This window comes from Eretmochelys imbricata, chromosome 5 (genome assembly GCF_965152235.1).
Source record: "Eretmochelys imbricata isolate rEreImb1 chromosome 5, rEreImb1.hap1, whole genome shotgun sequence".
NCBI classification, from domain to species: Eukaryota; Metazoa; Chordata; order Testudines; family Cheloniidae; genus Eretmochelys; species Eretmochelys imbricata.
The window spans coordinates 131,976,695-132,002,421 of record NC_135576.1 but is presented as its reverse complement, the minus strand read 5'-3'; the positions used below and the strand labels follow the sequence as shown (position 1 = coordinate 132,002,421).

At 46.0% G+C, this 25,727-nt stretch overlaps 1 protein-coding gene across 4 annotated transcripts in view; it reads left to right on the top strand.

Moving 5' to 3' along the window:
* Positions 1–363: 363 nt before the first annotated feature.
* Positions 364–25,727, top strand: part of ABCA1 (ATP binding cassette subfamily A member 1) — a 135,939-nt gene continuing 110,575 nt past the window's right edge. The window contains exons 1-3 of one of the 4 annotated variants that reach the window (XM_077817924.1): positions 364–521; positions 19,107–19,240; positions 24,057–24,150. In XM_077817924.1, coding sequence (XP_077674050.1) covers positions 19,175–19,240; positions 24,057–24,150 — 160 coding nt within the window. In that variant the 5' untranslated portion in view covers positions 364–521; positions 19,107–19,174. Of the gene's footprint in view, positions 522–17,086; positions 17,308–19,106; positions 19,241–24,056; positions 24,151–25,727 lie in introns of those variants that run through there. The other 3 variants (XM_077817926.1, XM_077817925.1, XM_077817927.1) reach the window with 3 other exon arrangements.

Here is a 25,727-nt window from a genome sequence, read left to right as displayed (position 1 = left end):
AGCCATCAGGGGACCCTTTGAAACCCTCTGGCGAGTGGGGTGGAGAACCCCTGATAACCAGGGGGACTCCCCACTGCTGGCCAGCTACTCCGGGCAGGCTAGGAGGCCACGCACGCGCGGGCGGGGCGGGGCTGCGGGCGGGGTGACCGGCCCCTCGCCCGGTAGCGCTGCTGCAGCGGCGGCAGCAGCTGGTGGCTCGAGCCCCCCCAGGGTGCCCAGCTGCGCTAGAGGCGGCGCGGCCGGGGCCCGCCGGTGGCGCGCATCGCCCTTTTAAGAGGCGGGCCGGGTCTCCACGTGCCGCGCGTGAGTGACGGCCCGACATAAACAGCCGCAGGCGGGAGCCGCGTTTGACCGACAATAACCTCGCGGCGCGGCTGGGGCCAGCTATAAAAGCAGCCGCGGGTTCGAGTCCCCGGCTTCGCAGCAGCAGCGAGCGGGACAGCGGCGGGTCGGGGCGGCCGCGCAGCTCAGCGCTCGGGGCAGGGGGCTCCGCGCAGCCGGGAGACCACAGCGACAGCCAGGTAGGGCTCGGCTGGCGCTTGCTGCCCTGGGGGCGATTCCTGGAGAGACTGGGGCGGGGGGGTCTCCGGGCTGGGCTGCGCCGCGCCGGGAGCGGCGCCTCTCGAGCTTTGTTTGCGGGGTCGCCTCTCTCTGCTCCCCCCGCTCCTTCTGGGGCAGTCCCCGTCTCCCCTTGGCCCCACGGGACACGGGGCTTGCCCCTTCCCCCGGCTCTCTCCCTCGCCCGTGTCTTTCCAGCTGTTGGCTCGCTTCTGCTCCCTGAAACGCAGTGCCCCGGCTGGGCATCGCTCCTGCGCTAGCCCCCGGCTCGCCAGCTCGAGCCCCGGCTCGCCAGCTCGAGCCCCGGCTCGCCGCGCCGGCCCGGGACCTCCGCGGGGGGAGCCCGGGCCCATCCGCTCGCGCTGACCGCGAGTAACCCCGGGCCTGCCAGCGCCGCTTCCTCCGCGACCTAACCCGGGGCGGCCGCATCCTGGCCGGGCTGCCCAGGCGGCTCTCGCCGGGAGACCGGCCCCTCGCCCGGAAGGGAGACACGGGGCTCGTGCAGGCGAGCGTCCCGCCCCGAGGCAGCGCGGTTCTGTGCGAGAAGAAAGACGGAAGGGCTCCCGCGAAAGAGAGGGGGGGAAATGGAGACACAGCCTGGAGCGGGGGCGCAGCGCCCTTGCGCCTCCCCCGGGTTCCCCGGCCCGCCCGCCGGGCGCAGCGCCCTTGCGCCTCCCCCGGGTTCCCCGGCCCGCCCGCCGGGCGCAGCGCCCTTGCGCCGGAGCGTGTCTGTGCAGAATAGCAAGGAGTGCTTGGGACGAGGGGCGGGCTTTCTAGTCTTCTGGACAGCGTCGTTCACTTTCTTTAGGTGTTCTTGCGGGGTACATAGTTCATGCTCCCTGCATTTATTCCTCCACTGTGATATGTGAAAGCCGGATGGGTCAGAATCTGATCTCCGCTACAGCAATGTCAATCCTTTAAAGTCAGTGGAGTTACTCCAGGTGCATACAAGATCAAAATCTGTCCCAGGACTACTTTGTGAGCGACGGAAACTTTAAGGGAGTGTTACATCCTTTGTTTCTATGTTATAGCTGATTACCCTAAATTGGTACAGTATAACCTATTATCAGCCTCTTATAAACACTGATGTTTGGTTTTCCATGGAGTGTAAATTTTTTTTTAAAAAAGTGTCAAAATAAAGCAACAAGATTCAAGTTGCAACTTGAAAACCACTGATATTGTTTTCACCAAAAATTCCTTTTGGTTCTAGTACAGATAATGCATAAAAATGCAAATGAACATTTCCAAATTCTTGTTTGTTTTCGATCTTAAAAACATAAATAAAAAATTAAAGACACAAAATATAGTTTTAACCTAAATACAAAATGTGTTAACCTCAGGGAAACATTTAGGGCGGATTCTCAGGTGGGGTGAATCAGGTAAGCCAGTGTGTGCTTAAGTGCTTTGTTGAACTGGGGCCTAAATGGAAACTGAGCTTTCTTGAAAATCTGGCCACATTAATAAAATACTAAAACCCAAACAGCACAGCATACACTGTACAGCAGTGGATCCTATGTACAACCCAACACTAGTCACAGTAGAAAACAGATGTGCTTTAATTTTCATGATGTTTCATTAACAACTGGCACAGGGTTGGAACTTCACTCCTAAATGAGGAGTTAGGCACAAAGGGCATGACTGATCAAACTCCATGTAACTTCATTGACATCGACTGTGTTATTTTTGATTTATCTTGGTGTGAGTGAGAGCAGAATCAGTCCTAATCTTTTACTTTACCTCCAGATTTTCTTTCTTTTTGTGGTGATGCTAGGGACCAAATTTTCTCTTGGTGTAAATTGGCAGAGCTCCATCGACTTCTGCGGAGCTCTGCCAGCTTACATCAGCTGAGAATTTGACTGTGGAACTTGCATTTTATTGTGATCTATTTTTGTGTGTAGATACCCAGCATGTATGTAGTTGCAGAATATGTTAAGAATATACATTAGATATGTATTATTGCTCTCTTTTGCAGGATCAATAATATTAAAAATACATTCCAGACTTTAGCCATACTTCTGAACTTCAGTCGACTTTTCTTGGTCACACAGTAAGTCCTCTGAAAATGCAGGACATTAAAAGAATGTTAATGTCACCATGTCCCGGTTATTGATGGAATATGTTCATAGACTTTTTCTCTGTGTTCTGTTATGGGTAGGCTTTAAAAAGGCTAATTCTACCTTTTTTTAAAGCATTTGTCATTGGACGAAGACCTGTGATCTTGTCTCAAGGACTGAGGCAGGGTAGGATGGAAAACTGTTGATGCAGTTTTTCTGACAAAACGGCCTAACATCATGGACTGATAAAGAACACTCAGAGCACTTTATTCTTCTGAGCAGTGGATTAAAGATTACAATAGGAATGAACATCAGAGCCTGTAGTTTAAACAGGATAAATATCCACATTCAAGCTGACTTCTTATGCCCGTTAGTTATTTTCTGTGGGAGTGCTGCTTAGAAGAATGCTAGCTAAATCCAATAAAGGACCATTTTGCATTCTGTTAACTTCATTAGGGAACAGTTGGCATTAGACAGGAAAAAAGAAGAGTAGTTCCAAGACTGTACCAGTTTGGGCTAGACTGAAAGGTATATTCTTTGGGAATAAGCAAACAAAGCCCGGGCCTCTGACCGGAGTCCAGAGAGCATTTCAAAGGAAATCTGGTTTTCTTGTCTGAGACACCAAGTTAGTGGTGCCCTAGAAAAGATTTGTAAGTGACCAAAAGTTATTACCCTCAGATCATTTGTCCCAGGTGAAATAACTTGTGGAGTATCACCCCAAAAACCTCTCACTAAATTTTGTACTAATTAACAATCCTGGCAGTTTATCTTGTATTTAAACTATAAGGTTTTGGGGGCAGGAACTGTCTTACTGTGTGTATGTATAACCCACACACTTCTTGGTTGTGGTGTTCTGTCCCCTCTATTGGCACTGAGATCACTAAGAGAGAGGATGAGTCTGCTCTACAGCTTTAGCTGGGGGTGGGGGGTCACATGGCTCTGGGCTCTGCCCCTCTCTGCAAGCAGCACCCCCACAGCTCTCCCGGCCAATGGGAGCTGCAGGGGCAGTGCATGGAGGGAGAGCCCTACTGCCAGGGTCAGGCTGGCCACTTCCGGGAGTGGTGTGGGGCCAGGGTAGGCAGGGAGCCTGCCTTAGCGGCAGCCACGTTCCACCACCGGAGATTGCAATTGACTTGTTGGTGAGCACTGATTTAGAGAGATTGAGTCTGCTTTACAGCCTTCACTAACAGCCAGTTGGCTTTTAGTTTATGCAGTAGAGGCTCATGCACTAAGTTCCAGAGGTCCCAGGTTCAATCCCACCCGCTGATATGTGCAGTGCTTAGGATGATGGGGAGCTCAATTAGGGCTTCTGGCTGTCACAATACAAATAATATTAAAGTTAGGGGCTGACACTATGCCAGACACATGAGAGCGCAGTGTTTCTCAGAATTGGGAGAGCTGCATATCTCAGTGGGGGGAGGAGGGGTGTATCTCCTTGAGGACAGCGGTTGGGGAGATCTTTGTGTCCATGTCGTCTTGCTGAGTTTAAGGCCCAAGTTCTCCAAAAGGAACTCTGCTCTTGCAGGTACTTTCTGTGCCTGCACAAAGCTGCATCTGTATCTGTGGATGCAAATATTAATAAACTGCTCGCATGGTATTTTCCAAAGCTCTCAGCCTTGGCCTAGCTCTGCTGTCACTGAAGTCAAGAGTTTCACCCGGTTGATTTCAGTGGGAGCAGAGTTAGGCCCAAACTCCCACCCCTACCTACCATTTGTTCTGGGAGCAGTAGCTTCGGCCCATCTGTTTGTGGGGGCACAAACTAAGGCCTGATTGTCAACCAGCTTCCACGTGGCCTTCAACAGGTAGCTCTAAAAGGTCAAAGTGACCACTAACAGAACTGACCTTGTCCTGTAATTACATAACTCTGCCTTTTTAACCTAAAAAAGAAGTGTCTCAAAACTGTTTCTTTGCAAGAAAAATGTTTCCCTTCCTGTTGACCAATTGTCTTCCTTTTTAAATACAATGTGTTTTTAATTATTATTTGCCCCATTAAACTGTGTTGGCAATTCTTGCTGTCTAGGGGTTTTTTCCATTGACTTCAGTGGAGTCAGGGTTTTACCTTTAATCCCTGTTTGTTTACAGGGGATGGACACCACCTCCTCTTCTCTTGATGTCTTCCCATTCCCTCAGACTACCTCTTACTGTCCCTGAAGCCTTCCCCCCCTTTCATTTCCTGTCCTCTTTGTTCTTTTTCCAGAGCCTCCATCCCAGGTTCATGTCATCATTTCACTAGTGCTACATTCTAGATCCTTCTCCTCAATCCCAGTCACACATGGTACGGTCTGGATTTATTGCAGTACCCAGACACGCATAGGCCAGATCCTCAGCAGATACAGACCAGGTTAGCTCCTTTGACTTCATTGGAGTGTTGCCAACTCAATCAACTAAGGATATCTTGCTCTCAGTATTTAAAATGGATGGAGCCTATTTTTCTGTTAAAACAAACAGTCTCCTTCTTAACAACTTGTAAATGCTTGACCATTATGTGTATTTTCATTTTTGAAGCCAGTTCTTTGTCTCTTTCTTTCTCCTCCATCTGGTAGTTTATACTGGTATTCTGTGCTGGGTTTCCCTCCCTTTTGAACCTCACAGTCCTTCTGCATAGGCACAGAATTGTGTAGTTCAAAAAGAAAGCAATATTGAAGCAACATTGTTTTTAATTGACCAAACTTGGACTTTCCACCTCTCTATATATTTTGTGTGTGAAAATAAAACCCTAAACTCCGAAAATTGAAGTGTGTATTAGAAAAACAAGGTTATATCATGTATTCTGTATAAGAGGAATTTTATGTATTGTAAGTAAAAAAAATTGTCCTGAGCCAGTGTTTAGTCTTTAAAGTTAATGGAGAAAATTCTGCTCTTTTCTGAATCTGAATCCTTCCTGAGCCATGGGATGTAGCTTAGGGCTTGAACAAAACTCCGCCATCCATGTCTATCCTGGGCTACTTTTAGTAGGCCCTCTGTTAAGTCCCATAAGTTTTCCCTGTCTGGGTCTTGTTTGATGGAGGGATTCTTTCTGTTGGAGCCTTTTGCATGTTCCTCCAGCTGCCCAATGGCACACCTGTTATGGCAGATGTTCTTAGTGCCCTGTTGGGCCATGTGATGACTGTTGTATTTGTCTACACTTTTTTTTCTCATAATGAAGTCAATACCAGTGCCAGACAGTAGAGGTGAGAGAATACATGGTTGTTTATGCCAGTGTCTCTTGAACTGTTCGCTCAAGCCGGATGCAGTTTACTTCAACTGTATGAGCTGCACCTTGATAGAAAGCCTGGATGAGAACTGGTTTTGTTGGCATACCACTGCACTTCAGGATGTTCCAGAGTGAACTGTAATGTTGAATGCTTTCTTGACATCTGTGAAGTTTATGATAAGTGGCTTTTTGCCATTGGATGCTCTTTTCCAAGATCATTCTTAAGAGGGAAATCTGGTCGATACGGGATCTTCTGGGTCAATCTAGTTTGCTCTTCCCTCTAGTTTTGTCTCAGCCACTTCCCCTATCCTGCTTAAGAGGATACTGCAAGGAGAAAGGCATGTAGCCCCTTGCCACTTAGTCCCTTAGGTCACCAGGCTTTGCTATTGTGACACTGATGCCACTTTTCCATTGCTCTGGAACCATTTCTTGGTCTCTTACTCTTGGTGAGTTCAGTGATTCTTATCCATGGTGACACCCATGCTCGTGGACTGACTTTTAAATGGAATTGTGTGGTTTGCTTAAGAGCAGAATTTATCCCCACAAATGTAACCCTGACAAATTATTGGTAGTGTTGGTGAATCCCAAAAACACCACTAAAGAATTCCCTCTTCACCAAAAAACGATGTGTTTGCCGCTAGTTACTGCAGTTGACCTAGGATAGTTTGTGGCATATTGGTCCCAGAGAGCAAAGCCCAAAACAAAAATGACTGTGATGTTTGAACTTCAGTGGGTGAAGCCTGCACCTAATACTGCAGTCTGAATGTGCACCATCAGTTGCAGAAGTCGATTTTTATCAGGATTGTGCAATTTTTGTGCATGATACATTGGCTCTTTTAGAACAGAGTTACTGTGAGATCAAGGCTGAGCAGAGCCCAAGTTCTTCAATTCTGGCGTCAGTAGGATGTGTACTACTCTTTTCAGATCCTGCTACAGAGACCAGCACGTTCATTGGCAGTAAAAAGAGATTTTCAGCTAATATGGGCTCTGGATCTTTGGCACTGACTGATTAATTGACTATCTTATTTGATTTTGTATCTTGGCAGATTGGAACCTCGCTTTCCCTATGTTTACCTGGCACAGAGAATAAACTAGATTTTGGCCTTTTAGTTTAGGACAGCCAGGGACTTTAGTTTATAATAAGAGAGCTTCAATATCTCAGCCAGTTCGTCTTTCTAGTGGCTTTAGGAATGTGCATGATAGGTTAACGAATTTCATTTGGGGTGTAATATTTTAAGTTCAATGATGTCTGCAAGTGCAACTCCTTCAATCCCATTGGAGCTGCATTTGTTTTCACTAGTGGAGTAAAGTATCCGGGAAAAGATTTGGCATTGGCTGAAGGGTGGAACTACCACCAAAGAACATGGATTGTGGCGTCAGAGGTTTGTGGATGATGCAGATGGGGAAAACCAAGCGGGAGAGGAGCAGTGGTGGACTGATGTGCAGATAGCAACTGAAACAAGAAAATGGTACTTAAAGAGAAAGGAATGAACCTGTTGAGTGCTAGTGAAAGCAAATACAAAGAAGCAAAGTGAGCTGCCAACAGGCAGTGAAGAAGGCCCAAGAGAACGTCCTAGATTTCCTGTACGCTGAGTGTAAACTACCCACAGCTGACTTGCAAAAAGATCTGTATCGCTGCAAAAATGAGGCAAACAAATGGAGGATGGTATTGTAAACACGTGTAAATGATGAATAAGTGAAGGAAAGGTGGAAACAATCCTTTGATAGTCTTTTTTAAATGAGGCAAATCGTTGGCAGAGTTGCCAACATGTGATCCTAGTGTGGTGCCTGAGCCTGACCTAATGGAGGAATAGGTGAGACCTGCAGTCCAGATAATAAAGCCTAGTAAGGCAGAGAGCTGTGATGCTGGATCTGGTGAAAGCCTTGGGCAAGAGAGGCACAAAATGGATGAACAGAGTGGTTAAAGCCATATGGCGAGACAAGAAAATTCCCAAAGATTGGCACAAGTCTATCCTGATGCCTGTATACAAAAAAGGAAGCATCAATGACTGGAAACTATTGAGGGATAGAGGTACTGGCACATGGGGTAAAGCTACTGAATATACCTTGGATGTCAGGACTAGGAGGGTGGTGGAACCTCTCCTTGAACAAGAACAGTTGGGTTTTAGGAAAAAATGAGGAATCGCAGATCCCTTGTTTGTAGTTCGGCACATGAGAGAGAAGTGTCTAAGTACCACCAGGACTGTATTTGGGATTCTACAGACCTAGAAAAGGCATATGATACAGTGGACAGGAGAATGCTTACACCAGTGCTGAGGAAATATGGAGTATCTGAGGATTTAATAATGTCAGTGACTGCTCTATAAGGATTACCTAAGAGTATGCTGAGCATGTTTTGGAACTAAAGTCCCTTTGAAGGGGAAGTCAGATGGCACCAGGGGTCAGCCCTCAACCCACCGATGTGCCATGTCAGCAGGAAGATCCCAAAAGGAAAAGGTGAGAAACTGCTATATAGCAATAAGGGCATCCTCAAAAGAAGACCTGGAGGTACTAGTAACCCAGTGGTTAGGGCTGCCAACTTTCTAATTGCACAAAACCGAACACCCTAGCCCTGCTCACTACATTCCCCCTCCCCTCGTGGCCCTTACTCACTTTCACTGGGCATATGTATCCTGAAGGGATCCTATTTAAAGTGATATGGGCATCAAGCCAAGGAGTTTTGTTTAGACTAGAGAGACTGAATCACTATGTGAACTGAGATTATTTAAGTAACTTCTTATTTTGTCACTGTGCTTCCAGTTGTAAACTTCCCAACTGGTAAGAGTTGGGGATAAAGAAAATTACCATACACACTGCAGGTGAGCACAAAGCTTTCTTTCCTTTTTAGTAGTCTACAGCCAATTTCAAGCTGCTTTCATTTATTTAGATGGCAGGCAAATCACTTTAGTCTTGGTTAAAACATGAATTTGTTTTTATTAAGTGTTAGAGAACAAGACTTGGATCTGTTTATTAACACACGTAGGGCCAGATTGTTAGCTGACATGAAATGATGTAAACTAGCTGAGGATCTTGCCCATAACTATTAACGAAGAGTAATTATTGTGTGATTAAATGCTTCCCTATTGTCTGCTAAGTCAGCAGTTCCCTGGTTGCCCTGCAAAAAGGAGAGCTCCAAATATAAACCAGTGATTTCTGCTGGAGAGGAGCTCTTGCAGACTGAAGTTTTAAGGCTGTATAGGAAATGGGGGATGGGTTTGCCTAATTGGAAACCCTGAGTGATATAGAAGCTAGTGTTTGGGAATTCTGAAAGAGCTGTTTTCCAGTGACTCTAGGGTTCAGTTGATAGCAGTCCTGTGCCACAGCTAGAGGGTTGTAGGTTCACAGCTCTTATCTACAGCTTTCAGAGGGGCAGCTGTGTTAGTCTGTATCAGCAAAAACAATGAGGAGTCCTTGTGGCACCTTAGAGACTAACACATCTATTTGGGCATAAGCTCTTGTGGGCTAAAAACCCACTTCATCAGATGCATGGAGTGGAAAATACCATAGGAAGATGCATACAACAGTACATGAAAAGATGGGAGTTGCCTTTCCCAGTGGGAGGGTGGAGGCCAGTTCTAAGGAGACAATTCAATTAAAGTGGGCTATTATCAATAGGACAAAAAAATCACTTTGTAGTGGTAATCAGGGTGGCTCATTTCAAACGGTTCACAAGAAGGTGTGAGTAACAGAAGGGAGAAATTAGCATGGGGAAATTAGTTTTTAGTTTTCTGTAGTGACCCATCCACTCCCAGTCTTTACCTACATGCCTCCAGCTTTCATCCAGATCACACCACATGATCCATTGTCTACAGCCAAGCTCAAAGATACGACCGCATTTGCTCCAATCCCTCAGACAGAGACGAACACCTACAAGATCTCTATCAAGCATTCTTAAAACTACAGTACCCGCCTGCTGAAGTGAAGAAACAGATTGACAGAGCCAGAAGAGTACCCAGAAGTCACCTATTTCAGGACAGGCCCAACAAAGCAAGTAACAGAATGTGGCTAGCCATCACCTACAGCCCCCAACTAAAACCTCTCCAGTGCATCAAGGATCTACAATCTATCCTGAAAGATGATCCCTCACTCTCAGATCTTGGGAGACAGGACAGCCCTCGCTTACAGACAGCCCCCCCAACCTGAAGTAAATACTCACCAGCAACTACACACCGCACAACAAAAACACTAACCCAGGAACCTATCCTTGCCACAATGCCCGTTGCCAACTCTGTCCACATCTATTCAAGGGACACCTTCATAGGACCTAACCACATCAGCCACACCATCACAGGCTTGTTCACCTGCACATCTACCAATGTGATGTATGCCGCCATGTGCCAGCAATGCCCTTCTGCCATGTACATTGGCCAAACCAGACATTCTCTTTGCAAAAGAATAAATGGACACAAATCTGACATCAGGAATTACAACAGTCAAAAACCAGTAGGAGACCTCCCTGGTCACTCAATAACAGACTTAAAAGTGGCAATTCAACAAAAAGAACTTCAAAAACAGACTCCAATGAGAAACTGCAGAACTGGAATTAATTTGCAAACTGGACGCCATCAAATTAGGCTTGAATAAAGACTGGAAGTGGATGGGTCACTACAAAAACTAAAAACTAATTTCCCCATGCTAATTTCCCCCTACTGTTAAAATATGTATCATCTTTCTACTGTATTTTCCACTCCATGCATCTGGTGAAGTGGGTTTTAGCCCATAAAAGCTTATGCCCAGATACATTTGTTAGTCTCTAAGGTGCCACAAGGACTCCTTGTTTTATCTACAGCTGATACTGTTATGCTACTTCAGCATGCTGCAGTGCTTTCTAGTACTTAGACCAGGAGACTGAGAACTGTGAGGGTCTATTGATTCTATTCCCAGCTCTGCATCTGGTTTAATGGGTGATCCTGGGTAAGTCACTTAACTTCTGTGTCTCTGTTTCCCACCTTGTAAAATAAGGCTAGTGATGCTTTAACAACTCTCTCTGTAACTTGACTCAAATTCATTAGAGGAAAGATGTTTTAAAAGCACCAAGTATCTTTTTTTTTTATTGCCATCAAAGTACCTTTGTTTGACTGACTTGTCAAACCGGGTCCTGACTCCCCATCTCCACTGGCCCTCCAGGTGGAAATTGACAATTCTGTGGCACTTCTAGAGAAGGGTTTTGGAGAACCCCAGCGCCCAATCCAATTGACAGCTGCACACTTCAGAAAGTTGTTCTTCAAGAGTTTCCAAGTCTTTGTGTGAGCTGTTATTGAGCACATAATAGATACTACCATTCAGAGCTCTCTGTAGTCGTTGACCCAAAGAATTATACAAACACCTTTGCTATGGAATTCATTACCATTTTAGCACCAATACAAATGAGAGCTTACCTTGTGTACACATGCTGTTAGCTGTCCTTTCTCACTTGACTTGAACAGAACTTAGCCTAAAGTTGTCTGCTTTAAGTCCACCGGTCCAATTAAAGTTGGAGAGTTTACTGTAATTGTTTAGTTTTAATATAAGCTTTTCTCCAGATTTCTGCACATTGCTATGTTACTTGTTGGAAGCTACCCTCTATATCCCATTGTGCTGGGAGAAGCTGGAATTTGAAGTCTAATTTGAAGAGCTTGCAGGCAGATGGCTAAGGTTGAAGGCTGTGATTTAGGAGAGCTGCATATAGTTCCCAGGTCTCTGGCAGGTGCCTTATGTGACCTTGGAAAAGTCACTTAGGCCCAGATCCCCAGAAGTATTTAGGCACATAACTCCTATGGACTCCAGTAGGAGTTAAACACCTAAACACTTTTGAGGCTTGAGGCCTTAATCTCTCTGTGCCTCGGTTCTCCATCTGCAAAATAGGGATAATAGCACTTTCTTTGGCTAGTTTATTCAGAGTGTTAACTCTTCGTGGCAGGGATGGTCTCTCTCCATTTATGTGTAGAGCACCTGGCCCACTGGGTGGGGAGCTCTAGCATTACCACAATACTACAAGTAAGGGCTTTGCAAAGCTAATCATAGAATCGCAGGGTTAGAAGGGACCACAAGGGTCATCTGGTCTAACCCCCTGCCAAGATACAGGATTTGTTGTGATTATTTATCAAATCCAACCTGGAATTGCTTAAAGGAAAGTAAATAAGACATTTTATGCATTGAATCAGAATTTAAAGCCAGAAGGGACCATTAGTTCACTTAGTCCGGTATCTGACGGGCCATTAAATTTCACCCAATTACCCTTATGTTGAACCCAGTAACTTGTGTTTGGCTAAAGCATAACTTCCAGAAAGGCATCAAGATGGAGACTCGACTGTTTCCCTTGGTAGCTTGTTCTAATGGTTAACCCCTATCATGGTTAAATTCAAATTGGAAATAAAGCACACATTTTTATCTGGCTTGAGCTTTCAGCCATTGATTTCTTGTGCCTTTGTCTGCTAGATTGAAGAGCCCCTTAACCCTCAGTATCTTCTTCCTCCCAGGAGAAGGTACTTGTACATTGTAGTGAAGTCACTTCTCAATCTTCTTAATAAGCTAAACAGGCTGAGCTCTTTAAATCTCTCCCTGCAAGGCATTTTCTCCAGATCTTGAATTGTTTTTATGGCTACTCTGGTTTGGTTTGATAAGATTCATTTTGGAACCTGATCCAAAGCCGATGAAGCCAACCATTGATTTCAGTGGGCTCTGCGTTTGATCCTCCCTGCTCATGCAAGAGGCTGAATAGATAACTCAGGCAGCTGTCATCAGGGACAGCACTGGGAGTGGCAGTGCAAACCCACGCTGTCCAGCCAGTGTGCTTCAAACTTGTCCTGGTGTAACCATGTCAGTCTCCATGGCCCCTCAGTCCTTGGCCTCTGGAGAGCTGCCAGCTGTAGTGGTTATGGTTGTGGATTCTTGCCCGCTAACCACTGGACTGAGGCCCCTGAAGTTATTTAACATGGGCCACTGAACTCCCATCAGTTGGTAATAGCTGTTGGTCACAGCTGTCTGTAGGTTAAAGGCTCGGTAGCCCATTATCAATATTCTGAAACATCTGGATCCCCTGGGATTTGATTAGTTTGCTATGTTTCCTGTCTAAATAGTGATTTATTTTCTAGAGGAAAGGTCTTTCCCTGTCCTAGAGCAAACAGCTGCACTGTTTGCAGATAGATCTTTTGAAGGCTGTTGTATGTTTGCTGAGTACAGACACCAGGAATGGAAGGGGGAGGGAAGAGAGGCAGGGGTGGATTCTCTGCCACTGCAGCTTTTTTCTCTGTTTAAATTCTAAATCTGTAAAATGCAGCTTTCTGTTCGGACTGGGTCCGGTGTTGGGGACTCCTGTCCGACTGGCTTAGAGGCACTTTGGAACGCTCTGATTCAGAGCAGTGCAGGAGTGTTGTGCCAGTAATAAAGGGTGAAGAGAAGCACACCTTTTGCTGTCAATGCACCTGCAGCTCTTATGGCACAGATGGTCCATTGTGATAGTTTATTGCTAAAATTACTGATTTCCGCTGCACTGCTGGATCATCCCTCAGATGGCATGTGCAGATGGGGGGGCCTCTGCTCTGAAATCTCTCCTGTCCTTCTGTAGGGTTGGAGAGCCACTCAACAGACAGAGGTATAGGGAACAAACTGGGGAAAGGGCATGGATAACAGTGAAAGGGTAACAGCTGGCATCAGGCTGCATTTTCTTATATGCAGTTCCTACTCTTCTATTCAGGCAATAGAACTTTCCCTATGGAGAGTTAAGGCATAAAGGGAGCCCTGACCATACAGTTGCATTAGACCTGTGCTAAATAAGCATCTGAGAGGGGCCATATAGCCATGAGCCAGAGCAGAGGCATTTGACAGACTGCTCTGGGCCCATGCAGATTGTCTGAGATCCATTGGTTCTGTCGGCTGCACTGTGACAGATTTGGCAATTTCCTGCAATATTCTTTGGAGACCTTTTGAGTTATTAAGCTACAAAAAGATGGGGTTGTGCATAACTGCAGGAGGGGTATTTGCATTCACTGTCCCTTAGCCATTCCCCAGGCAAACCACTTTTTTTGGTTCCAAAAGTCCATTCTCATCTGGCACTTCAAGAGTGATTTCTCTATAAAGAAATCAGCTGAGCTGCCCTGTCAGGGTTCTGTTTCTTAATCTGAAACAGTTATGAACTTGTAACCACAGAGAGAACCCTGTTGTGAGTTTGGAAGATCTGACACCAGATCTTCCAAACTCATAACAGGTACCAGAGTCCGAGGCTGAAGTTAGGGTGATCTCCGATAAGCTTTTTAGCATACGTGTAGGATTTTTATAGTTTTTAATGTATTTTTCTCGAATGCTTTCATCTTAAGAATAAGCATGCTTGCTTGTTAGAAAGGGCTGTGTAGTAACTTATAACTGTGGGCCATTGAACTGTTCATAGAGTCTGGAGGGAAAGCAACATGCAGACACTAGTTTAGGCACGATGCCTTGCTGCAAATATCAGTGTAGGCAGGGAGCTGGGCAGCCTGGAAACGTGGGTCTCTACCCAAGAGTTAGTGATGAATGAGGAGCTGGGAGCCTACGGTATCCTGGGCAGGCCACAGAGGGAGAAAACAAGTGCAGTTGCCTGGAGCTGTGACATGAACCACTCACTAATTTGGTGATTGGGGGGGTTAACACCCCCACACCCAATGGATTGATCTGGGGGGATGCTGTGAGGGGGAAACTTACAAATTTCTCTCACCTGGCTCCCTCCTGTGGATTTTTTCAGTGCATGTGGATGATATTCAGCCAATTGCTGGTAGGGCAGACTGCACCCTGTACAGACAAGTGGCCAGAGAGCTGTCTTCTCATCCTCCCCTCGGCTAGGTATCAGAATAGTGATGTGCACAGCCGAACCCATGGAGTTGTGCATGAGCTTAGGCAGAGTATTCTCTGCCAAATTATTCACATAAAACCCAATACACACTCTATTCTTTGAGGATAGAGAATAACCTCCCGCACCACAGTTGGTTCTGGATTAAGAGTCTTGTTGTGTTTTCCTGTGATCAAGTGCAAAGGGGCCTCCTGACCATTAGATCTGCTCTTGCTTGTTCTTTAGCAGAGACCTTAGATTGTTCTCAGCCCTCCCTTGTATCTGCTAATATGACTGGGCTCTGTGCAGAGACTGCTCTGCATAGAAATAACACTGCTCCAGAGTGCAGTCACAGCCCAGTTCCATGCTCCAAGTAGCAATCAGTTCTTATTTGAATTCTGGTAGGACCTAAAGGCTCCAACTGCAATTATGCTAGGTGCCATACAGCCACTTAGTAAGAGACAGTGTCTGTCCTGAAGGTTTTACAATCCTAAATAGGCAAGACAACCAAAGGAAGAATTATTATCCTGATGTCTCATTGAGGGAACTGAAAGAGAAGTGACTTGCCCAAGGACGTCCAGGGAGCTTGTGACAGAGCTGGCAGTTGAGCTCATGTCTCTTAAGTGGGTATGAAAATGAAGGTTATGCAAATACATCACAGAATCTTTTCTGCTGGCCTGTTCCTGTTGATTCTTGCATGTGGGAATAGCTGGATTACTTGCAATAGTAAGCTCTATGCATTGTGGTGAGGTGTATGTAGGACAGCAGTGTCCAATAAAGCTCACTCCAGACAGCACCATCTGCCACAGTAAAGGGACTTCTTGCTGTCTTGTTGGAGAATATGGGATATATTAAAAACAAATTATGCCATAGATTGAAAGGACCAAATTGTCTGTGGGTGTCAATGTGTGGCTATCCATTGACTTCAATAGGGTGGCCTCAGTTTACACCAAGAGAATTTAGCCTATAGTTAGTGAATGCATAGAACAAAAGTTTACTTGCATGCCTCCACTCCTGCATTTAGTACTTTTAGGGTTCATGGTATGTACTAATGGCTCACAAAATGTTACTGGAAGGGGGAAGGCAAAGTCCCTGCTGAAACTGGCTGAACTCTGTTGTAGCATTGCACTTCTCCATTGCAAGTTGGCCTGGATTTTTACAGCTGTGCTGAAAACCCATCAGAATAGGTTAGGGTGGAAATGCTGATGGACTTTCAACTCTAGGTGACCTATTGGTGTCTGCTATAGCAAGGATCTTCCAATAGGTGGTGGTTTAATTCTCGTCCTTTGACTGCTGGAAAAACAAATGTCTGAAATATCTGAAGGAGGCTAAGGGGGGTCATTCTGAAGAGATTCTTACCCACTAGAATTTTCTGATGCATTAGTAGTGAATTTGGGGAGCTACCTAGATTATGTCACAAATGAATGAGCTCTGTCAGCCTCTCAAGTCAGTTAAAATCAGAGCCAGCTTTAGGCATGCACAGAAGTGTTTTGCCCAATCTCTGTTGATGTCTGACAGATACTCAGGATGTCTCTGTATGTAGTCATCGGATTAGTAGTTGTAGATGGCTGAGAGGTGGACGTGAACAGGTGTGCACAGTTTGGAATAACACATGTAGCACCCTCTAGTTTATCTGGGAAGTCCTGGCTTTGTCCATCCTATGGATTTTTGGCCCAGACTTCCCACTGTCCAGTTACACTCAGCTGATTGAATCTCTTGCTCCTAACAAAGTCAGTTCTTGCTGTTTTGCCTCCAGATTCCAAGTGCTGGGCTTTGGACAGTTGGGCATGGGATTTGCCTGTTGTCCTGTGGGACATCCTGCTCCCATTCCAGGCCTCAGGTTTTCCACTGAAGTGGATTATCCCAACTATCTAGTGATTAGTTCTCAGCAGAAGCATCCCATAAATGATTGCTTGAATTTCCATACTGCCTCTGTTGAACTGAGCACTAGAGCAAACGAATCTAGGGTAAGCTCAGTTGTAAACTTTTGTTTGCTTAATGGGTGCAAGATTAGGCCCTATGCAAGAAAGGGATGAATCCTTTTTGCTGTACTACAATGGGAATTAGGAAAGGGGGAATCATGGATTCATGGCCCAGGGACGGTGACTGTGTGGCAAATGCTTGGAAAAACAAGAGTTCTATGTAGTTGCTGGGACATTTCACTAGAGTCATCTTTGTACTGTTAGTGATCACAGAGAATCCATGTCTGTTCGCTCAGTCTTGTAAAGAAAATGCTTTTGGATACCCTGCAGCAATGAGTGGGTAGAGGGGACGGTAATGTTCCTTAGTTTCTTTTCTGGGTTATGTTTTGTTGCAGTTTGAAATATTTCACTTGGATACGTCACAGAGAGGTTGCCACGTGGCTCTGTTATCAAGCAGGAAAGCGAGCATGCTGTTGGTGGGAGGTGTTTGAGGGGAGTCCTTGGAGGCCAAAGCTTGTCCTTTGACCTTGTCAGAGGCCAGATTTTTCCCTTTGGATGTTCTGCAGAGCCTGTCAGCACCTTGTTTTTAGCATGTCTCGGACTGCCACACACCAGATGTATGTGCGGCTTGAACGTCCCAGGCGGAGTTGTCCAACGAGAGGGAATCTAGAGTGAGGCATTCCCTTTGCACAGAGCACCAAGGCATTTTCTGACTGGAGAGGGGCAGCTGTGGATAAAGAACACTTCTAGATCCTGGAGAATCCAGTGATGTAAATGGACCTATCCTGACAATATACTGAGGTGACTATGGGATGAGATTGATCACTTCTTAGATCCATGTTTGGTGGTGGTTATAGGGAGCCTCTTCTCGTGTTCTCCTGCTCATTTGCTAGTGTTAAGCAGCACTGTTGTCCTACAACACCGTGGTCACCCTAGGGATTTGGTATAACAGCAGTTTGGTTTAATTGGTTTTGGTAGTTACATTATGAGAAAATGACAGGTTTCAGAGTAATAGCTGTGTTAGCCTGTATTTGCGAAAAGAAAAAGAGTACTTGTGGCACCTTAGAGACTAACCAATTTATTTGAGCATAAGCTTTCGTGAGTTACAGCTCACTTCATCAGATGCATACCGTGGAAAGTGTAGAAGATCTCTTTATATACACACAAAGCATGGAAAAAATACCTCCTCCCACCCCACTCTCCTGCTGGTAATAGCTTATCTAAAGTGATCACTCTCCTTACAATGTGTATGATAAATCAAGTTGGACCATTTCCAGCAGCAACTTGATTTATCATACATATTGTAAGGAGATAATTGTGATATTGATGTTTAGTCTTCGACAACATTAAAAAACTGATTAGTCTGGACATTCATAGATTCAGATTTTTAAAGGCCAGATTATGATGATTTAGTCTGACCTCCTGTATAACACAGGCCGGAGAATTTCACCCAAGTTTATGTTCATATCTTGTTGATGAATTTTGGGAATGCTTTCACTGCACTTTGCAAGCAGGAATGCAATTTAGAATCTCAGTGCTGAGGCACTGTCAGGTGATTATCAAAGGCGTGTGTGTTCTCCGTGTAAGTAATATCAAGCAGGGGTAGCTGTAGCTCAGTGTGTTTAAATAACTGGTTAAAGCTTTGATAGCCTAGAAAGTCCACCCTATTAACATATTGTACTAGTCCGAAATTGACAGCAATATAAATACTAGGGATCTGATTGTTATCCTGCCCCTTGTGTAGTCACCTTACCCCAGTGCAAAGTGAGTGTGACATGCTACCAGGTCAGAAAGCACCATGCTCACAATTCCTATATTGATTTGGGAGCATTTTACACTCAGTACTGCTGTAAATGGCTCTGCAAGGTGCAGAGCATTGGTTGATCAGACCTCTCGTGTTGAGGAAGATGCATCAGTGGCATCTTAGCAAGCATGTAACTAAACCTCTCTAGCAAGATTGGGAAGAGATGCTTTTCTACTTGCCCATCAAGTGTAGCTGCATTTGCTGTTGCCTATGCCCTGACATGCCTATTGTGTGCCATATGGAGAACTGTTTGACTGACCCAATGTTTCCCCCCACTATGGGCACTTCTGGTGCTGCCTTTTGCGAGTGATGCTGCTGACAGAGGCTGAAGCTTTTAAAATAGCTGCACTCCCATCCAAATGGCTGGTTTTTCACCATTATAAAAAAAACATGTGGAGGGGAACACACAAAGCCATTTTACAAGATCTCTGTAGGGTTTAACCTGAAATGAGGTTCTCCAAGCAGCTGTAAGTAACTAGAGCTTTGTCTCCTGGTTTTGTTTTGTTGTTTTTTGCTTTCAGATTTGATGGGCAGGAAACAGGGGAATGGCCCTCCTGGGGATGGTGGGTTTAGTCTTGGAACCCTTAGGGAGGCGATGCTATGCGTCAGTCTGCACTCATTTGCACCCATGGCTGTCCACAGGGTTGGTGTGGGTAGGATGGAACAATCTGGCAGCAGCACTGGAGTCAGCACGGGTGTGGGAGTGTAAGAGAGTATCATGTAAGTGTCATGCGGGAGATCAGAACGTGGACTTGTTCGTTTGCTTTCTGTTTGTAACTTAGTGTTTCCTCTCCAGTGAATGCCCAGCCACAGTGGACCCTGCCGCTGCTGCACCGGGGAGCTTCCGGGGCTTGCTGAAGGAAGATGGCTTTCTGGACACAGCTGGGATTGCTGCTATGGAAGAACTTCACATACAGGCGAAGGCAGACAGTAAGTTTGAGCCATTGCCTAAGTTGCAGCCTCGTAACCCACCAGACTTAGAAGAGAGAGAGCAAGACACACTGGTCCAGGATGTAATCTTGTAAAAATGTCCATATTAATATGACAGTCTGATTTTTAGGCCTCTGAAAGGACCCAATCCTGCAAGGTGTCGAGGTGACCTGGTCAGTGGGAACTGAGGGCGCTCAGCACCTTGTAGATTTGGAACCGAAGTCAGAAGAGTGTGAACTTGTGGGCCAGCATCCCGAGTACAACCATATCCAAGCCCACCCACTCGTGAGAAAAGACAGACCCCTGCAGCACAAAGAGGTGGAGCTCACCTCAGCTGAGCATTTGTGCAGTGACCACGGCATCGCTTGCGGTGGTGCTTCGCCTGCCGATCAGGCTGTATGTCAGGACTGAACCTGGGGCCTCTGGATCTAAAAGCATGAGCTTCAGCTGCGTGGCCAGGGAGGAAGTCCTGCTCCCATTAAAGTCCTTCACAAAACTTCCCTTGACTTCCGTGGGGCCAGGACTTCATCCCTCGTCTGTTAACTAGAGGCAGTAGCAGATCCATAGGTCTCCGTGTGGTCCCGTCACTGTGCGAGGAGCGGCACACTTGGCCAGTGTCTGTTTTCAGTGCTGTTTTCAATACCACGAGTGCGAGATGTGTCTTAAGTGGCTGACATGGTGGCGCCGTGTGCACAGACCTGCCTTCGGATAGGGTGGCACTGTAAGAATTCCAGGCAGGTGCTTAATCCGGTCAGGTGTGGGGCTTCAGGGTTCATCACGTCTTACTAGGGCCTGTCTTGCCTCAGCCTGTTGTGTAGCTCCAGTGGTTTCTAGAGCAAGAACTACCCTGGAGTGCCCTCCAGGGCTTTTGCCTGGGTGTCTCTGCCAGTGGGGATAGGAGAGCCCTTTCTTTGGAGCTGTGGTGCGCAGTACTGTTGTGGTGGATCTGACCTTGATGAAGTGTGAATTGCAAAGTCAGCATGAGATGCGTTATGTAGACTGGGGGTGGAAAGTAGCCTGATAAGTTGTATGACCCTTGTAAATGTCAAGAAGTTGCCAAATGGCCAGGCCTGAATCTTATTAGAAATGCTGACTTATGAGAGAGAGGGGGCCAGTCATGTTCACTAGTGGAAATGGAAACTGTGTCCCTAAAGTGTCTGCTTCAATGTGTTGTAGAAGACCCAAGTGAGCTCCAACATAAGCAGGGGATAAATCCATGAAGGCCACGGGACTTCACTCATTTACTTCAGGACTGAGTTTATCCCATTCTACAGTACTTAAAACCAAACGAAGTGAGGTCAAGCGAACTTTAGCTTTTTCTGGCCGTCTCAGTGATGGCAAGAGTGCTGATGAAGCCAGGAAATTCTCTTTAGTCGAGATTCTCCCACTTCATGCATTCTGCATCGGCTCCAATCACACAGAACCTGCTCCTCTAGCCCATAAGTCCTCACCCTGCAGTTTAAAACAGGTGCCCAGCACATTTTGCTAGATTTTGAGGGGGATCCTTCCATGGAGAAGGCTGAGAATACCTGCTCTAGGCCTTATGTGAACTGATTGAAGCAGAGCTACTCCTATACGTAGAGGGCTGCAGCATGGCCAATAGGGCTGTTCTCTCCATTCATCTCTAGCCCTGTTTCTCCTTCTTATGCAAAACCTATATAAGCCCTGATCCTCCCTTGGTGTCAATTGACAGAGCTCCATGGATGTCAGTGGAGCTATGCTGGTTTGCACTAGCTGAGGAACTGACCCCTGTATCTCAAGCGTTGTTTATCCCCAGGCCTTCCGAGAGTCCTGCATTCTGAACAAAATAGAAGGTGGGTAAAGGAATTTAGTTTTAGTTTTAATCTATATTGACCAGGCAGAATATATCAGTTTATTGGGCAACCTGGACATAATTAGACCTCTCGAGATACCACAAAAACGTAGTGACCAATATAGAAGATTAGTGAACCGTGTGACTGTCAATGAAAATGGCCTTCTGGCTCTTTCCTTGTGCTGTGTTCTTGGTTGTCTTAATTCATGTTTTTTGGTACCATCTGGATAGCTTCTGTGCTGTAGTTTTCCTGGCTACTAGCCCATTGGATAAGATACAGTGCTAATAATTTTTTTAATGAACGGTTAGTTAACGTGTAATGAAGGCCTCAGGCAGAGTAATTTTAGTGCCTTCTCTGGTGCCTGTCCTCAAGGCTTTTATCTTGCTAATGATCCAGCTGTGGGATCTGACTGGCAATACCAAGAGGGGAAGAATATTACGTGATAGAAACAAAAATGAGAGGAAAAGGATCCCCACTACACCATTTTCATGGCTAGCTTGGTAATTCTGTGTTAGAGGCTAGTGTAAATGAGCATAGGTGCATTTAAGTGACCTCTTCTCTGATTTACACCAGCCAAAGATCTGACCCAGAAAACAGTGTGTGTGGACACAGATCAAATATCATTTTTACATCCCACAAGAACCCCTGTAATGAGCCAGCACCGCCTACGTTTCCTATCACAACTTCGCTTCCAAGTTGGAGTGAGTTTGAGCTGCATTGCAAAAGCTGGGTTCAAAGCTCAGCCTGACGTGTGCAACTCAAGTATAACTGTTGTGCTGTTGGAAGTTGTCCAGTATAAAGTATCCTGACTGCTCCCAGGGCAGGGGGAAGGAAAGGAAAACCAGGGGCAGGGGTCACAGTTGTGCAAAAACACACTGTTCTGATTCAACTTCCCTTATTCAGCACCTCCTCCTCTTGCTACTCTATTCCTTTGCAGATAGCTAGCTATCTAAGAATCAGACAGCTGTACGCAGGCCTATACACCCTGCAAGATCTCACTATCTAACTGTCCCCTCACATTGAGTTAGATCCTCTGCTGGTGTAAATCAGAGGAGCTACATTGTCCAACAATGCTAAAACACCCACTGATTTCAATGGGAGCAGAGTTGGACTAATGCTGGGAGTGTGCATGGCAATGATGTGATCGTTCCCCTCTATTCAGCATTGGTGAGGCCTCATCTGGAGTACTGAGTCCAGTTTTGGGCCCCACACTACAAAAAGGATGTGGAAAAATTGGAAAGTGTCCAGCGGAGGGCAACAAAAATGATTAGGGGACTGGAACACATGACTTCTGAGGAGAGGCTGAGGGAGCTGGGATTGTTTAGTCTGCGGAAGAGAAGAATGAGGCGGGATTTGATAGCTGCTTTCAACTACCTGAAAGGGGGTTCCAAAGAGGACGGTTCTAGACTATTCTCAGTGGTAGCAGAGGACATGACAAGGAGTAATGGTCTCAAGTTGCAGTGGGGGAGGTTTAGGTTGGATATTAGGAAACTCTATTTCACTAGGAGGGTGGTGAAGCACTGGAATGCATTACCTAGGGAGGTGGTGGCATCTCCTTCCTTAGAAGTTTTTAAGGTCAGGCTTGACAAAGCCCTGGCTGGGATGATTTAGTTGGGGCTTGGCCCTGCTTTGAGCAGGGGGTTGGACTAGGTGACCTCGTGAGGTCCCTTCCAACCCTGATATTCTATGATTCTATCCTGGAAGGATTCTGGACTGGAGTTGGGGAAGTATATTTAGAAGTTTTCATTGCTGTTTGCATTCCACGGGTGGCAACATCATCTAGTAGTTATCATGGAGTCCTGGGTTCTAATCTAGACTTCCTGTGTGACCTTGTGCCTCTGTCTTCCCTTTACAAATATGGGTAAATTAACCCCACCTTTACACGTGAACTATTGATGAAAAGTGATGCATGTAATTAGCAGGAGGGAAACCCACTGAGTTTTAGAAGCAAAAGGAGGATGTTCGGTTTTTTGAGTTGATTGATGAGGAATGGAACAGACCCAGCAACCAAAACCATCTTCTAAAACGCAAACGGAGACCAACTTATTTTTGATCTTACCTTAGGGCTAGCATGTAGTGTGTAGGCAAGCTTTCTGAGCAGCAAAACTCAGGGGAGGAAGGAACTAGACAGGGACACAGACACTCTAGGTTCAATTTCTAGCTCCAGCACAGATGTTTGACCTTGGGTAATTCACTCGATGTCTCTGCTTCAGTCCCCCATCCAGATAACACTATAGGGATAATACTCTCTTCTCCCACCCTTTGTCTGGTCCATGTAGATTGTTGTAAGCGATTTTGCATCAAGGACTGTCTTGCACTATGTATATGTGTAACGCTGACAGACCTGGGCAGGAGAGAGAGAATATGAATCTCGCCTGCCTGCCACTAGATGGGACAGAACACCACACCCAGGAGGTGTGTGGGTTACATATGTACAGTGCCTAGCACAAATGGCCCCCAGTCTGTACTGGGGTCTGTAGGTACTAATGAGGTATAAATAATAATTTGTAGACCAAACACGACAGTATGGGATCAATTGTGCTCTAATGTGTGCCATCAGTGGTGATGTTCCAGGTACACAGTGCTGTAACTAATAGCTGGAACTGAGTCCCTGGTTCTTGGGTAAAGGTTTAGGGCTTTGGGGGTGGGTGAACTGCACTTTTCAGCTATCCTTAACATAGGAGGCCAAAGTTTCAGCTAGCTGGCTGTGAGATGCATTGGGGGTAAGCGTCATTTCTTCGCCCAACAGACTGAAGTTAACCAGAAGTAAGCCCTCTATGGTATATTTTGTATATTCAGTGTAAGTGGCACTTAACAGCCCCAAAAGGTTCTTGGAATCAATAGCAAACAGAGAATCCACTGACTCTTTAAGAGCACTTACGCAGAGAGCCAGTGTGAAGCTTACAATATTTCTGACTAATATGTGGATTGTACTGTGATCTCAGCTCCCTCGGTATTTTCAATATGAAATCTTAATACTTGTTGTCTTTTTTTCTTTCCAGTTTCAGCTGCTGATTGAAGTTGCTTGGCCTCTCTTTATCTTCTTTATACTGATCTCCGTACGCCTTTCGTATCCGCCCTACGAACAACATGAATGTAAGTAACAGATGAGGCTTCTGTACCAAGGACAGGCTATTGTTTCATGGCTTGGAGGGAATGCAGTTTGACACACTGATCAAATCTTAATCAGGGCTGTTTACCATCACCTTTCCTTCCCCCTCCAACTGCCACCAACACAGATCTTGGGGTGTTATGCCACTTGTGGCCTGCTGCTGCAGCATTGTACCTAGCTGCTGCTTCTCTTGGGCGCATTTGGCATTTATATTACGTTGGCCTAAGCAGGTGCTGTATGAAAACATCTAGTTTGTGGGAATCCTCTGGAAAGCACCTCAGCCTTATTCTCAGTCATTGGTCCTTGAGTCTCCCTTCAACAAAAATAGACCTAGAAGAAAGCCACATTCAGAGCAGCATGTGACTGGAGTTGCTTTAAGCAGTCTGGCTCCTGCTACGGGACAGAAAACACTAACCTGGGTTACCAGTTGTAATATGGCACTGCCCTAGCATGACTGACATAAGTTTTGGGATCAGATGGGATAGCCTAAGTGTTAACCATGTTCCTAAACAGTACTAAAGGCCTGCAGTGTGCTGTAGCACAGAAGTTCAGGGACATAGTGAAAACATTGCTCAGTCTCCTTAGGCCACAGACTGACCCAAATTGTGCAAGGGCACTGCTGTGCTGTAGTGGAGTCCCCCACCACCATTTTTTGCAGTGCAGATGGGACTTTTACCTGCCCCTCTCCCAAATAGCAGACGTCAGCAGCTTGGACTCTGCTGCTCCACAAGGATGTCGCTCTGCATCACTCGGCACCCCACTGACTGCAGAGTCTGCAGGCAGTTCATACGGAGCAGCTTGCAAGGCTGAGCTTCCTTGCAAGCTTGCTGATGCAAGCAGAACCATCTTCCTCACAAAGCATTCAGAACACTGACTGCCAGCCTGTTGGGAAAGGGGACAGTGCAACTTCAGCGAGGGCCTGGGAAAGATAAGACAGTGTGGTCCAGTGGGTAGGGCACAGGACATGGAATCTGGAAACCTGGGTTCTGTTTCTGCTGTCCTGCTGTGTGATCCTGGGCAAGTCACTTCCCCTCTCTGTGCCTCTGTTTGCTCTCCCACCAGTTGGCTGTCTTGTCTAGTTAGGTAAGATCTCTAGGGCAGGGGGGCAGTTTTATATGTGACTGTACAGCGAACAGAAACGTGGGCCCTGCTCTCAGCCGGGGCTAGATGCTACTGCAATATACATACTAAAGAATATAAAAACACGAGGGACTATGTTGGCTCAGCACTCTGCAGACTCCACAATAGCCAGCTTATCTCAAGGGCATTCCTTTCCATCTTGAATCATGTGCAGCTTTTTGTTTGGGGAAAACTGGTTTGCATTGTCTTTTTAGATCTATGGACATAGAATAGTCCTCTCAGCAAGCCTTTTAAAGAGGCAAGAGGAAGCTATCCTCCTTTTAGTTACAGTGACCTCTTCTTCAGTCCTCTGGGATGCTCCCTGTTTAGTGAGCCAGATTTGCTGGTCAGCACAGTGCCCAGTCTTATGATAACCGCCTCTTCTCAGCAGTCAGCCGACTGGGGAAGGGCTCCTTGTTTATCTTTCCTTTACCTGATTACT